We start from the raw sequence: 15,203 nt of genomic DNA on the forward strand, positions 1-15,203 counted from the left end.
GGCCGAATTTTATGCCGGAGTGGCCCAAGGTGTGGTCGGCTGGGAGGGCGGGGATAGCCCTGCATACGTCCCCTCCCTGGCCTTTTTCATCCACCCACTGGGCAAATATTGATCGAGGGCCTAACGGTGTCCCTTCTGGCTTCCACTGCTGAGGGAGGGGAGGGGGCTGCGGTGGTTTCCCCCGTGCCTGTGAGCCCCGGTTCTGGGCCGGATGCAGTCAGACCCCGGTGTTCTGGCCCTGGAGTCCCAGCGCCCACCGGCCTGCCCCTCACCTCTGGGTCTCCGATCGCTCCCCCTCCCCTGGTTTCTGGCTGAGTTTGCCTCCATCCACCGCAGCTTTCTATAAACACCATGTTCCTGCCTTTATCTGGAATTACCCAACTGTGAAAAGCTCCCTACTGGCCAAGTGTGACACCACCGAGTGTGGCAATCCCCACTCATTTGCTTATTCCACAAACAGGAGTTGAGCAAGCCTGAACCCGGCCCTTCGCAGAGGAAGTCTGCCAAGGCCAGAGATCACTCTGCCAGCCCAGGGCCCCCTTCCTAACCCCCACATGCACGAATCACAGAGGGTCCTTGCTGAGCCTGCCAAAGGCTGGTCTCTCATGCCACTCTCTGAGGCTTTAAGAGAATGAAGTTATTCCTCAGCCCCTTTTCTTATCCAAAGACCAAGGAGCTGACCATCTCTGGAAACTGTTGCCAGTCTTTAGCTTAAACTCTGCTCTGTTCTGCCTTTCATGAGCCATGTGACCTCTGGACACATTATCAGCATCTCTAGGCCTTGATTTCTTCTTCAGTGAAATGGGAATAATGACTCCCCCTTTCAAAGGGCCATTGGAGTGATTTAAGTGAGTGTATTAAGAAGTGCATGGGAAATGGTACCCAAGTGTTCGTGGTTGGCGGTATTTGGACTTTAGGATCCTATAGCCCTCTATTGCTTTCTCTCATCTCTGTATATGAATATCCCTGCTCTAGTTAAGTTTCTTCAACACAGACAACTGCTCCCTCATACCCACTTTATCCCCTCTACTTTAAAGGAACTTGGAAGACCATGAGAAGGGAAAGAAACTTGCATGCTCTTTTAGTTTCTAGAGATCTGATAATAGCTAAAGGAAGGAAAACACTGGAAAGTCTGTTAGGAATGGAGATGCAGCTACTTAGGAAAGCACTCACACCCAGAGTCTCTTTCTACAGTGATATCCTTGGAAATAGACCACGACCTACTTTCTCCTTGAACCTATGGAAACTTGTACATCACCACCCACTTCTTGACCTGGAATGGCATCACCTAGATTTGAAACTCAGTAGAAATCTGATATTTCAAAGCACTACCTTCTGGCTTCAACCTTCTAGCCTTCCAACATCCCTAGACTTCCACTATCTCTGTCCTGGCACACGCTTCAGAGCTTCTTGTTTTCCTCCACCTCTCAGGACTTCCTCACATACTTTCCTAGGCTTTTTGTTTGGGGTTGTTGAGCTGGGAGCCACACTTGCTGGTGCTCAGGGATTGTTCCTGGCTCTGTGCTCAGGGTCACTCCTGGTGGTGATGGGGAGACCATATATAGTACCAGGACTTGAGCCAGGATTGGCACTTGCAAGGCAAGCACCTGCCCCTTCTGTTGTCTCTCGAGTCTATTTACTTTCCTGGGAAGCTCTAATGGCTCACCTGGGCCATTTCTTCTTCAGAACTTTGGAATTCCCTTAGAACCTTCAACCTACACCTACATTCTTAGTGAAACCCACCCTGAATAATCACCTTGAATTATTGCCTTTAGGATCCTAAAGTGAAAAGCCCAGCTTTTTATGTGTCCCCTACAAATTACAAATGTTCCAAATTCTACAAACTACAAATGTTCCAAATTCACAGTGTTCTGTGTTCCCCTCCCTGAATTTTTCACCATCTCTGAGAAAACCAAGGTACTCAGACACAAAGCATCTGAACTTCGTGCCTGCACTCATTTGTGCATCAATTTTTTTACCTTGATACAGCCCAAGCACTTCTCACTTCACATTCTCTGTCTTGCTCTTGTGAGCAAGACTAGTGAGAAGTCCAGCTACATCCTGTGCCATGAGAAAATCTGACTGTCCTGGGCACAACACTGGCCAGTCCCTGCTGAGCACAGGCAGGAGTGAGACATAACATCATCAAGATTCCAGAGTCAGAGAAGCCTTAAAATGTATTGTCTGGGTCTCTGGGTTGGTTAGCATCTTAATCACTATGAAGGATTAGAAACCAGGAATGTGAGCCAAACTCTCCTCTGGCTCTGCCTCCAGATGGTACCAGCTGCTGGAGATTTCTGTCACCTCAGTCATTTGAGGATTCCAAGCGGAGGCCCTGGACAATGTGGAGCCTCCATATCCACCCACTCTGTCTAAATTCATGAGTCAAAGAACCTAGAAATTTCTATCTTCATTGGAACCCATTTCTAACTTTGCTTGACTAGGTTTTTCTTTCTCTTTTTCTTCCTTCATTTATTATGGGATTACAATAGGGAAGAATTTCAAGGGTAAAGTTTCACACTTCGATGTGTCTCAAGTCACCCATCACCCAAGTTACAGTGTCATTTCACTCTGTTTTCCCTTGATCCATTCCTCTGACCCCTCTTGCCCTTTCTGTCCAGTCATCACCAACAATTTCACCAATTTCAGAAAATTCTAGAAATTTGGGGGTTTTTTTGTTTTGTTTTTTGGACACACCTGGCCTGGTTCAGGGTTTACTCCTGACTCTGTGCTCAGGGATCACCCCTGATAGGACTCAGGAGACCCTATATAGTGCTGGAGATTGAACCCGAGTCACCTATGTGCTAGGCAAGCATCCTACCCACTGTACTATCCCTCTAGTCCTGGGAGTCAGTTTTGTGGTGTTTTGCCAGTTTCTTTGCCTTGGTTATTCAAATCCCACACATGAAACCATGTAGTAATTGTCTTTCATATCCTTGCCTATTTTACTTGGCATTATCACCTTGAGTTCTAGAGAACTGGTCCCAACTTTATCTATTTTTAGTGGTAAAATAGTACTCTCTCAAGTCTATATACACCACATCTCCCTTATCCCATTACCTGTTGGTGGGCAGTTAGGTTGTTTCCATATTTCAGACACTGAGTAATGTTACATTGTGAGTAATGAACATAGGGGTGAAAATAACTTTTGCTGTAGTGTTTTTGTATATCCATTGGGTGGCCCTGTAGCACTGTCTTCCCATTGTTCATCAATTTTGAGCAGGCACGTCTCCATTGTGAGAATTGTTGTTAACTGCTTTTGGCATATTGAATACATCACAGGTAGCTTGCCAAGCTTTGCTGTGCTGGTAGAATACTCTTGGTAGCTTGCCGGGCTCTCTGAGAGGGACGGAGGAATCAAACCCAGGTCGGCCACAGGCAAGGCAAACACCCTACCTGCTATGCTATCGCTCCAGCCCCAAAAGACAATAATGGCAAAAAAATTAAAATAAGATAAATTGAAGTTGCCTGCTTTTAGTTCTAAAAGTAAATTTGTTTCAAAAATTTTACACTTGATTTGAAAATAAGTATAAAAACTAAGCAAACAGCAGATGAAAATAATTACAATTTTCACATGTTATCAATTCTTTTGCTTGTTTTTTGTTTTAGGCCATACCCGTGGTGCTCAGGGGTTACTCCTGGCTTTGTGCTCAGGAATCATTCCTGGCAGTGTTTGGATGATCAAATAGGTTCACCTATGTGCACAGCAATTGAATTATTAATTAGTATTATTAAGTATATCCTTAATTAGTAATCATAGTGATAATAGTAATATGTGGTAATAATAATGCTAAAAATATTAATTGGTATTAACGATGATTGTGTGTGTATGTATGTGGTTCTAAAGGTGGAAAATGTATTAACATTTGAACTCCTCTCTTCCAGGCCATATAAAAATTCCTGGCATAAAAAAGTTCTTTTGGGGCTGGAGCAATAGCACAGCGGGTAGGGCATTTGCCTTGCATGCAGCAGACCCAGGTTCGATTCCCAGCATCCCATATGGTCCCCCGAGCACCGCCAGGAGAGATGCCTGAGTACATGAACCAGGAGTAACTCCTGTGCATCGCTGGGTGTGAGCCCCCCCAAAAAAGTCCTTTTGCAGCACATTTAATGTTATTTGCTGACTGCAAATGCCTTTATCTAGAATTGCTGGATCATATGGTATTTCTTTTCCTTTCTTTAAGGAATATCCAGACCATTTTCCCTAAAGACTGCTTCAGTTTCACTTCCCATCATGGTTTGGGTTTTCTTCAATCTATACAACTTGTTGCTGCCTATCTTTTTGATAGAGACAATTCTCACAGGTATGAGCAGATATATAATTTTGGTTTTAATTTTCATCTAATAAGTGGTAGTGACCATTTTTTTTTCATGTGTTTGTGGGTCATCTGTATGTCTTCTTTGGACAAGTGTCTATTCAAATTTATTTTTTTGCTAGATAGTTCCTGTTCTCCTTAAGGCTCAGATTTAGTCTTTTCTTTTCTAGGAAACCTTTTGACTGGTCAAATGCCCCCTCTGGGCTGCCCTTTATTGCACCAGATAGAAATAACTTATCTCTGTTATCTTTTTTTTTTTAATTTTCATTAGTGAAACACCATGAGGTACAATTGTAGACTTACAAATTTTTGTGCTTGGGTTTCAGTTATACAATGATCAAGTACTCATCCCTCCACCAGTGCCCATTTTCCACCACCACGGGTCCCAGTATCCCTCCCACCTCCCATCCCCCCTATCCCACCCCGTCTCTGTGACAGGGCATTCTCTTTTGTTCTCTCTCTCTCCTTTTGGGTCCTGTGGTTTGCAAAAGAGGCATTGAGTGGCAATCATGTTCGGTCTATAGTCTACTTTTAGCATGCTTCTCCCATCCTGGGAGGATCCTCCCAAGACCCTTTATTTGGTGCTCCCTTCTCCCCTAGCATGTGTGGCTGGCCTCCAAGCCATGGAGCAGAATTCCTGGTACTAATCTTGGCCACTCTTGGGTGTTAGTCTCCTATTTTGTTACTTTATGTTCCCCAGATGAATGCAATCTTTCTATGTCTATCCCTCTCTTTCTGACTTTATCTCTGTTATCTTACCGGGCACAAGACCATGTAGGTGTATTAGCCTGAGTGAATCCAAGCAGAGCCTGAGCTGATCTCAGGAGACTCTCTACGGATGTTTGTCTCTAGCGCCCCCTACTTCCTGAAGGCTCTCAATACAACATTCAAGCATCCTGTGCTTTCACTGTCAGGGAAATTAAAAAAAAAAAAAAAAGCTAAGCTTAGAAGGGGCTTCTTAAATTTTCACCCTAGTGATACCTTTTTTTTTCCTGAGAAATGCAGCACAAGCCAATGCCTCCAGAAACACCTTCGACGCATAACATGGTAGATTTTGAAGGCCGCTCCGAATAAGACTTTTTTTTGTTGCCAAATACTTGAAGATGTCCACATTCAGGGGTGACCCACAGTTTAAGAAGCTTAGAGTAGAAGGGGTAAGTTCCCAGGGCCATAGAAGACTTAAAATGCATTGTTTGGATCCCTGGGTTGGCTAACATCTTAATCACTATGATTACAAACCAACTCTCTTGGGGCTGGAGCGATATCACAGTGAGTAGGGCGTTTGCCTTGCACGTGGCCAACCCGGGTTCGATTCCCAACATCCCATATGGTCCCCCGAGCACCGCCAGGAGTAATTCCTGAGTGTAGAGCCAGGAGTAACCCCTGTGCATCGCTGAGTGTGATCCAAAAAGCAAACAAACAAACAAACTCTCCTCTGGTAGTCCTGGTATGAGTGACAAGCATGCAATTTGAGAATGACAACCATACAGTGGTGTAGAGAGAGTCCAAGAGGACAGAAACCACTGGGAGAAGTGAGAGCAGGAAGTCTCTGCAGCAGAGGAAAAGAAAGAACTCAGCCCATCGCTATCTGCCCCACCTTTGGGGTATTTACATTGAAGACTTGTCACTGCACTCCCAGTTTTATGTTCTCTAATAATCTACCCTCAACCATATTTGGACTCTACTAAGGACAGTGTCTTCTCAAGCTTTTCCTGTCTGAGGTCCTACTTCTCATCAGTGCCTTCCTGTGCCCCTCCCCTCCCACCCACATCCAATTACTTGGCCCAATCTCATTTTTGCCATTTTCACATTGAGAAGCACTGGACAAGACATCATTCCTCTTGGCTGGCATTCATTTGGTCAAAAGCAGACTCGCACATCTCCTCCTTGGAAGCTGGAATTGAGGCACCCCACTGTAGTTCTCCACCTGGCCCTCAGTGAGGCCTATTTTCAAGAATGAAGCTGGAGGGGTAGCCTGACCATGCACTGTAATTAAAGAGGCAAAAAGGAGACTAATAAAGGGCAAAAAGGAGCTTCTGGGGCTGCTGTACTAAAATCTGGGTGCTAGTTCCCTTGTCATTGAAACTTTTCCCAACATTGCTGAAGGACCTGTACTGGAAATACAAATACTGGGTGCTACAGGCCTGAATATTCCTAGTAATCATGGGGCTGCTCAACCCAGCAGTGCTGGCCACCAGGACAATATAGGACAGTGCTCAGGAGTCATGCGGCCCCAGGGATAGAAACTGAGGGCTCAAATATACTAGGCATGCACTCCATCTCTCTGAGCTGTCTCCCTTAGCCATCTCACCTGTGTCTTGAAAGTAACTGGTCCTTTTCCTGACTTCCAGCCAATTGTGCACTGTAACTGGCAAAATTATAACCAACCTAACTGTGGTTCCCACACTGCATGCTTTGCATTCACTCATCATCCACCTGATGGATGTAAAATGAACCGACCACACATGTATAAATGGCTTCCACGCAGGACCTCTGAGCCGGTCGCTCTCTCCTCTCTGTTAGGGTCTGAGGAATACTTCCATAATAGTACTTCCCTGGGGAATTTTTACTTTTCTTTGAAATAGTTGTGGTGTTTTCAGTAGGTCTTTCTTCAAGCTTTAATTTCTACATGGGGGAAAATGTTGGCTAAACACTGGAAATAAGGCAGGTGAGGCAGATCAGTTGACTCCCTGAGGGACCCCTAGGAAGTAGCAGCATGCAAGTGTCCCTCAGACCCTTAACAGAGAGGAGAGAGGGACCAGCCCAGATGTCCTGCATGGAAGCCATTTATACATGTTCGGTCAATTCATCTTACATCCATCAGGTGGATGAGTAAGTTCAACTGTTAGTTCATGTTAAAAGTTACTGAAACAGCAAAACTCAAATCCAGTTGGAAATTATGGGTAGGAGGCAGATTGAAATCCAAGTTTCATCTATCAGGAAATGACATCTTGACATTATTTTGTGAGCATCAGGAGATACGACGAATAGGGAATAAAAAAATGTTCATTTGTAAATCAAAAGGTGAACACTTTCAAACATTCACTTTCCGAAGGACATGCCACTGGCTAGAGGGAAGGTAGCTCAGCTTTATTTAAGAAAATCACAAACAATAAAAAGTTAAAACTAAAGACACTTTCCATTACAATGGGAGCTGGAATTTTGTATTTCTTTGATTCAATTTTTAAAAAGAGCAGTGTTTGAAGTCAGCAATGCGCAGGTTCTTACTCCACTTTCAGATCCTTGCCCACTAGCATGGCGGTCACCGGGTGCATACTTGCTTTGTGCTGTTTGTAGACAGACACGGCCTGGTCATGGGATTTGTCAAAGGCTGCGAGGTCCCTAGTGGGGAGAGAGAAAGAGAGAGCGTGAGACAGACAGACAGACAGAGAGACAGAGACAGAGAAATAGATTTGTTTTTTGGCAAATTTTGTAATTCTTGCGAAGTAAATTTTTAAATAGCAGATAATAAATTATGAATACTCATGCACAATTCTATTTTTTTTTTAGAATTCCTACCAAATCCATAGTCAAAATAATTCCACCAAGATACATTCTCCAACTCCCTACCCCTCCATCCATGGGCTGCTGGCACTCTTTACGAAATGCTAAACAGTTCACTCTTCCCTGCCCTCCCACCCACCCCCGCGGTCCCTAACCAGTTCACTCTTTTTAACTTGCCTTTGATTATTTCCCTTTCACCCATGTTTAACCTCATTTGGTCCCTTATAGATAATCCATACATAATGTTTCTAAACAAAGTAATGAAATCACCTCAACTTTTAGGTAGAATTTATTCATTCACATTCCAAAAAACTACTCTAATTAACAACTTTTAAAATATTATTTTTAGACTGCATTTTTAGAAGTATTTTAGTAACAAGGAAAACTTTTTAAAAACAGGCGATTTCTAGTTTCACACCCTGCAGTGCTCAGGACTTAGTCCTGGTCTGCGCCCAGGAGACCATATTGGATTCTAAGGATCAAACTGGAGCGGAAAATGCCTACCCACTGTACTATCTCTCTGGTCCCTCTTTCTTTCTTTCTTTCTTTCTTTCTTTCTTTCTTTCTTTCTTTCTCTCTCTCTCTCTTTCTTTCTCTCTCTTTCTCTGTTTCTTTTCTTTCATCACCATGAGATAGAGCATTACAAAATTGTTCATGATTCTGTTTCAGTAGTACAATGTTCCAACACCCATCCCTTCACCAGTGTAATTTCCCAGCACCAGTGTTCCCGGTTTCCCTGCAATCCCTTCAAGCCACTCCACCCCCAGCCTACCTCGATAGGAGCACCTATCTTCTCTCTCTCTCTCTCTCTCTCTCTCTCTCTCTCTCTCATTATCTCGGCATTATGATTTGCATTACAGATGCTGAAAGTTACCATCTATATCCCTTTACCTGCTTTCAGCATTCAGTTCTTGTCCAGAGCGATCATTTGCAACTAGTATTGTCATAATGGACGCTCCTCTATCTTAACTACCCTGAATCTCCCACGCCATTGACCAACCATTGACCAGTCCTGCTTGGTCCCTATTTCTTAAAGATTGGTTGTCCCTGCTCTATTAAGTTAATTAAAAATTGTTAATTAGAGTAGTCTTTTATATAGTCTAATGTTAGTCTTACTTGAATAAGGGTCGTGTAAATTTCATTCTTCCTTGTTCAGTCGCCATTTTTAGAGCCAATGGAATTGCTTCTTCCCACTTCGATTGAATGCAAAGTCGTAACCATCTGAAAGGAGGATTTTTAAGAGTCATGGGGTAGGAAATGAGGAGAAAGGCAGAGGATATCACAGGCTATACCTGTTAACTTTTGCAGTGATGAATAATTCCATTAATATTATAACACATGCCACTTTGAGGGATATCTTTATTCTGAAAAGTCTCAAATCTTTATATAAAATTTAATAACTGGGGAAAAGAAGGAAGAAAAGTTTGTTCTTGAAAAAGATTGTTTTAAAAGGTTTGGATTATGGAGGTGTCATGTAATTTATAAATGCAATTGCTGAAATAATTAAACTTTGGCTTAAACCTCACACCACACTTTGAATTTAAAAAGGTTAATTCATAACAGAAAAAAAGATTTTTAAGTATTCTCACTTCAGAGTCAGTTTGACTAGTTGTAGGAAAATGCCTATTTACGACTGAATCGTAAATTTTTTTTTCGTAGGCAAGAGAAGCTTAGAACAGATTCTAACAAAAGATTAATACTTCTTTTTTACAGATAATGTAGCTATTCCTGAATTTCTACTGATTATTTCTAGCACTGTAATATATTTGACAAGGATTTCTTCAAGACTCATGAATATCTCTGCTTTCCCTTTCCCTTTCTCCACCGTTTAAGCTAATTTTCCACTTTCTTCCACAGAGACAAGTTAAAATGATGTACCTGAATCGTATTTCAGAATTGTAAATGGCATTGAAGTTGTACACCTCTTGCATTCGCTTTATGTGCCCCAATGGAAGAGGTGCCTAAGAGCAAAATAAAGAAGTCAAATGTATCATTTCAACAGGATTCCTTGGAAGAAAGGAGCTGGAGAGAAATTCTTAGCTAGATTAAAAAAACCTAAATATTTTGAGTGTAGAAATAAGTTACATAAAAATCAACAAATGCGCACTAAAATGAACTTTGTGCAAACTTCTTCTGGGTAAGATATCCTGGGAGCAAAGGGATAATTTAATGTGTGAGGTATCTAGAAAACTAAATGAGAACTATGGTCCTCATACTTTTTTACTATATATACAGAGATTTTAAGTTCTTCCTTACACCATACCTGCCTTCAAGTATTCCATTCTCCATAGTAAATCAGTTCCTTAGTGTTTTTCCCTATCTAGTGCTCTTAGTTGTAGCTTCGTATTTCTCCTCTGAAATCCTTCTCAATGCTCTACAGCTCTTCAAAATAGCCATCTTTTAATCTCATATATTACAGACCTCTTTGTTTCAGAGTGATGAATAATATGGACCCTTTCCTTAGAGGGAAAAATACATTTTTACCACCTAAACACTAACTTCTATGTACAATTTCGGGGGCTCATAAGCCTCGTGTGCCCATCTCTATCCAGGCCAAAAGGGAGAACAAGTTTGAATGAAGGAAAGAGAGAAGATGAATCCAGTTCAGACAAGCAGGGATCTGAGATGTGCCTGGAGTTGGGGTTTGTTGCCACTAGGAAGATGGTAAGTCACCCCTCTACCTACCTCATCCTTCAAAACTCACTCCACACTCAAGAACCACCTTACTGAGCATTAAATGCCTCCCAGATTGTTTCACCTCAGCTAAACTCCAAGTCCGCTTTGCTAAGTCCACTGGTAAGGTCACCTCCCAGGCCCCCTTCCTCCCTCCCCACCCCATTTCTAACCCCAAACTCGTGAGTCGTCCCAGCACAGTAGCTCCCTTTGTGGTCCAACGTCACGTGGCACCTGTGGATTTGTGAAACTGTGAAGACTTCAAACATTGTCTCTTGACTCCTGCTGTCTTCAAACCCTCATTCTCATCTCACTGATTCCACTGAAAGTGCTCAGAGTCATTCCTATATCTCTCGTGGTCCTTGAGCCCAGGAGCTCCCTTCCATGTAATGGAAAAGCCCCAGGCATTGCCTCCCTCTCCAAAGGCAGCGACTTCTTTCAGCCTCACTTATCCCTTTAATGACCTCAGAGGGGAACCTTCAGAACTACTTGGACTCTTCCCTGTGCTCCTTCAAATTCAGTCATAAACCCCCCTGCTCTCCTCCAGTCAGATCATCTTCTCTTCTGTCCTTTCCTTTTCCCACTAGCTCCCTCGTTCATGTTTTGCTCTCCTGCAAGTGTCCCAACTTCCTTCTCCACCTGTGTTCCTCAATCAGTCCAGTCTTCACAGCACCACTAGGCTTGTTCCCCTAACCCACCACTTCTATTAAGCGACTCACCTAGTAAAAACTGCTTAATCCAGGCCTGGAGAGAGTAAAGCAGTCAGGGCGCTTGCCCAGCACGTGCCCAGTCCTGGATTCAATTCCAGGCCCCAACAGAGACTCCCGAGCATTGCTGGGTGCAGCCCGGAAGGGGCTCCTAGCACTGGGGACCCCTAGCACCACCAAGGAATCCCATGTGTTCTGAGAACTTCAAGGAACTCTTCAAGGACGAACTAGCATCACATCCTCAATTAGAGAATTACTGTTGGGGGGGGGGGTCCCTGGAACCCCTAAGCATTGCTTGGGGACCTTCTCTACTCCATGTGCTAAATCCTTTCCTGACTCAGATAAAATCTAAAGTTTTGAACCTAGCATTCAAGACCCATCATCTCTGAGCCTACCAGCCTTTCTAGTACTGTCTTTACTAACTTCTTTTTCTTTTGGTTTTGGAGTGAGAGCATACGCAGTGATGCTCAGGGATTACTCCTGGTGGGGCTCCAGGAACCATAGGGGATGCCAGAAACCTAACCCAGGCCAGCCGCTTATAAGGTAAGCAGCCTACCTGTTGTCCTCTGACTCCGGAGCCTGTCATCACTAATTTCCTTACCCACTTCTTTACCCAGCATCTTGATTTGCTCCTGTGGTGCTGGGCATGGCATGCACCACCACCTGCTGCTCCCTTAATTTGAATTTCTACTTCCCTGTTGACATTGCTCATTGCAAATCACATCCTCCCTCCTTGATAAACCCTCCACAGATCCTGCCACTTGAGGGTATTCCTCTGTTTCTCAAATTGTTCCTAAAATATCACCTCTTTTCATTGCTAAATTGCTAAATTTTGCAAGTGTGCAAAATTTAGATTATAAATGTTTTCCCTGCTAGATTATAAAGTGTGTGTGTGTGTGTGTGTGTGTGTGTGTGTGTGTGAGCTGGGAATTAAATCTACAGTTTTATACAGGCAATGTGTGTGCTCTACCACCAAGCAACACCTCTAGGTCCACATTATAAGCTTTTTGACGACACAGTATATTTCTTTCCTACTTATTTCTATTGTCAGTTTAATAGTAAACAATAGGCATTCCATGAATGCTTTTAAATAAATAAATAAGTTATTAAATTTTTTCCTGTCTTTTTCCATTCTGAAAAAGCCTGTGTTCTATCTTGAACTTGTTTCTCTCTTTTAATCCCCACACCTTTATCTAAGTAAATTTCTTTCAATTTAACAATTTTGCTGAAAGCATTTTTCCCCATTAGTTCTCATCTTAATGAGCCTCCAAATTGTGTTCAACATAAAGGCAGTGCCTTTATGAGCATTTTAATTTCTAATGCTGCAAATTAGTACTTACCTTCTGGAGCATCTGTGCTAAAAACTCATTCAACTGATGTGAAGAGAGATCCTTCAGGTCTGCTGCACTGAATGAACTGAGATCTTCTTCTTTGGCCTGAAATAAATACTACCCAGTTATTTCTATTCATGCACTACTTAATATTTATTGTTTTACCTGACACAGAAGTAAAAATTAAGAAAATAATGCAAAAGATACCAGATGCCTAAAACTAAGAAAAAAGTTCTTATGCCATAGCTATTTAATAATTCTGAGTCTGAATTGTTATTGTAAAGAGTTTATATGATTCCTAAAGTCCATATTATTTAAGAAAAATTAGAACACTTATAGGAAGAATAAACTTTTGACATCTTTCATACACCATTCAAGCTATACCCAAAGTAAAAATACCTTGCTCTTAGATCTAAAATGTTAGTCATGTCCAAATTTTATTGTAACAGAAAAAAATTCAAAAGATTTTTTTGTCCTTTTTTTTTTTTTTGCTTCTTTAATTAAAGTGCCTTTCCCATTGGTTTCTCGTTCTACTTGTCATAATCATCTTACTTAAATTTTGGCTGTTCTTCCTTCTTCTGGCTCTCGGTAGCCTCTCCCAGTATTGAGGTTCTCTACTCCTTCTCTACCTGTCATATTCTATTAGTGTTCCAGTTACTACCTTGCTATAAAAATAAACCTTGGGCCAGAGAAATAGTACAGGGGTTAAGTACAGAGGTTAAGGTGCTTGCCTTGTACATGACCAACCCCACTTCAATCCCTAGCACCACACAGGGTACCCTAAATACCTCCAGGAGTGACCCCAGAGCACAGAGTCAAAAGTAAGCCCTGAGCACCATTGCAGAAGTGACCCCAAAGCAGAGAGCCAAGAGTAAGCCCTGACCACTGTTGGGTTCACTCCACCTACCCACCCCCAACAAAAAAAAAGAAAGAAAAAAGAAATTAAACTTCAAGTATCTCCTTCAGACCCATTAATACTTCCTCCTACATTGCTCTACTTCAACCCCTTAAACAAGTCACACATTGCTGAATGCATGACAGCAAACATAGTGAGAAGCTTTCTTCTCAGGATGTAGCTGCTTAATGACCAATTCTCCAAAAGGAATTCATAGGTCCCCTCTCTGAGAGTCATCAGCCAGGGGAGATCTTGGGAAGATAATAGAAGAAACCACGCAAACGTTGGTGACACATGAGTGCTGGAATAATCACTTCAAGGAAACTTGACATATAAACAGCCTTTCCAAATATATAAGCTTATCAGTCAGATACCTCCCATCTTGACCCTACTCCTTTCACAAATACAGGCATATTGAGGCAATCTAAAAATGGTCAAAAATCACACTCACATTAATCCATCTTTGACTTAAGGCAATACAAGCATTTGTCAGAGTCATATCATACCTACAAAGAGGAAGAACAACGAGAGATCAGGTTTCTATAAAAACTGTTTTTGCATAAATGCAATCTAAAGTTAAAAAATATTAAATATATTAAATATCAAAGTTCTTTTAAAATAAAGACTGAAAAACTCCAGACTGATGGAAACTGGAATCTTCTACCTGACTTAGTATTATTGACATCATCTAAGGACTCAGAAATCCCAGTGAATACCAAAGTAATCCTTTTATCCCAGTGACCCTTTATAGAGATGCCAAACATCTTAGCAAAAACTGTGGTATGCTCAAGTAGAATATGTCGAAAAGACTGGAGATTCAGGTAACTAGAATTAGTGTTTACTGTCCATATAAACCAGTTCTAAGCATGAGGGACACAATAAACAATATACATCCGCTGTTCCTAAGGATTATTCATTATCTCATTCCAGCCCTCTAAACACAAAACACCTCTGAGGCTTAGGCTGTGATCTGGACCCTGTTCTAGCCACTGGGGAAACAATGATGGCGTGCGATGATTTCGTTTCTTTCTTCGCAGCAGAAAGTAGGAATAAACTGAACATTAAAATGTTAGAAATCGTTCAAAATCCTTTTGCAATAATAAAAGAGAGTGTCAATAGGAAAAGAATTCTTGTCAATCACCTCTCAAACTTTGTATACCATACCGTACCATCTAAGTATCATAAATGGTATTTGCTGTGCAATATCAGCCTTAGCATATCCAAAACACAGTAACAACAAAGTCTCCAATGGAGACATTACTGGGCCCGCTCGAGCAAATCGACGATCAACGGGAGGGCCTTTACCTTTACCTTTACCTTATCAGCCTTAGAGAACAGAGGGGTGCCTGCCCTTAGAGCCTAGATGAAGTAAAAATTGACTGGAAGTGGGGCTGGAGCAATAGCACAGCGGGTAGGGCATTTGCCTTGCACACGGCCAACCTGGGTTCAATTCTCAGAATCCCGTATGATCCCCTGAGCACCGCCAGGAGTAATTCCTGAGTGCATGAGCCAGGAGTAACCCCTGTGCATTGCCAGGTATGACCCCCCCCCAAAAAAAAAATTGACTAGAAGTTAACTGCTTCGAGAGAGTTTGTGCCCCCATAAACAATGAAGCCAAAGTAGCTGCCAGTTTCTCTTCATGAAGCAGTCAGGCTATTTTAGAGATCAGTCTTTCCCAAAGTGGGCGACAACGACCCACCAGCCCAGGAGGTGCTAGAGCAATCCAGGGGCAGTAGAGCCTCAGGTGCAAAGTGGAGCAGGCATTACTGTGTGTTTC

The 15,203-nt window shown here is 42.4% G+C and overlaps 1 protein-coding gene across 2 annotated transcripts in view; it reads right to left on the bottom strand.

The window, feature by feature from the left end:
* Window positions 1-7,385: 7,385 nt before the first annotated feature.
* LTA4H (leukotriene A4 hydrolase) overlaps window positions 7,386-15,203 on the bottom strand; it is a 40,461-nt gene continuing 32,643 nt past the window's right edge. Inside the window, exons 15-19 of one of the 2 annotated variants that reach the window (XM_056115665.1) lie at window positions 13,878-13,932; window positions 12,541-12,636; window positions 9,699-9,781; window positions 8,937-9,041; window positions 7,386-7,658 (exon numbers count right to left, since the gene is read on the bottom strand). In XM_056115665.1, the coding sequence (XP_055971640.1) occupies window positions 7,541-7,658; window positions 8,937-9,041; window positions 9,699-9,781; window positions 12,541-12,636; window positions 13,878-13,932 (457 nt within the window). In that variant the 3' untranslated portion in view covers window positions 7,386-7,540. The remainder of the gene's footprint in view (window positions 7,659-8,936; window positions 9,042-9,698; window positions 9,782-12,540; window positions 12,637-13,877; window positions 13,933-15,203) is intronic. The other variant, XM_056115671.1, reaches the window with a different exon arrangement.

Source organism: Sorex fumeus, unplaced genomic scaffold (assembly GCF_029834395.1).
Source record: "Sorex fumeus unplaced genomic scaffold, SorFum_2.1 ptg000003l, whole genome shotgun sequence".
NCBI lineage: Eukaryota > Metazoa > Chordata > Mammalia > Eulipotyphla > Soricidae > Sorex > Sorex fumeus.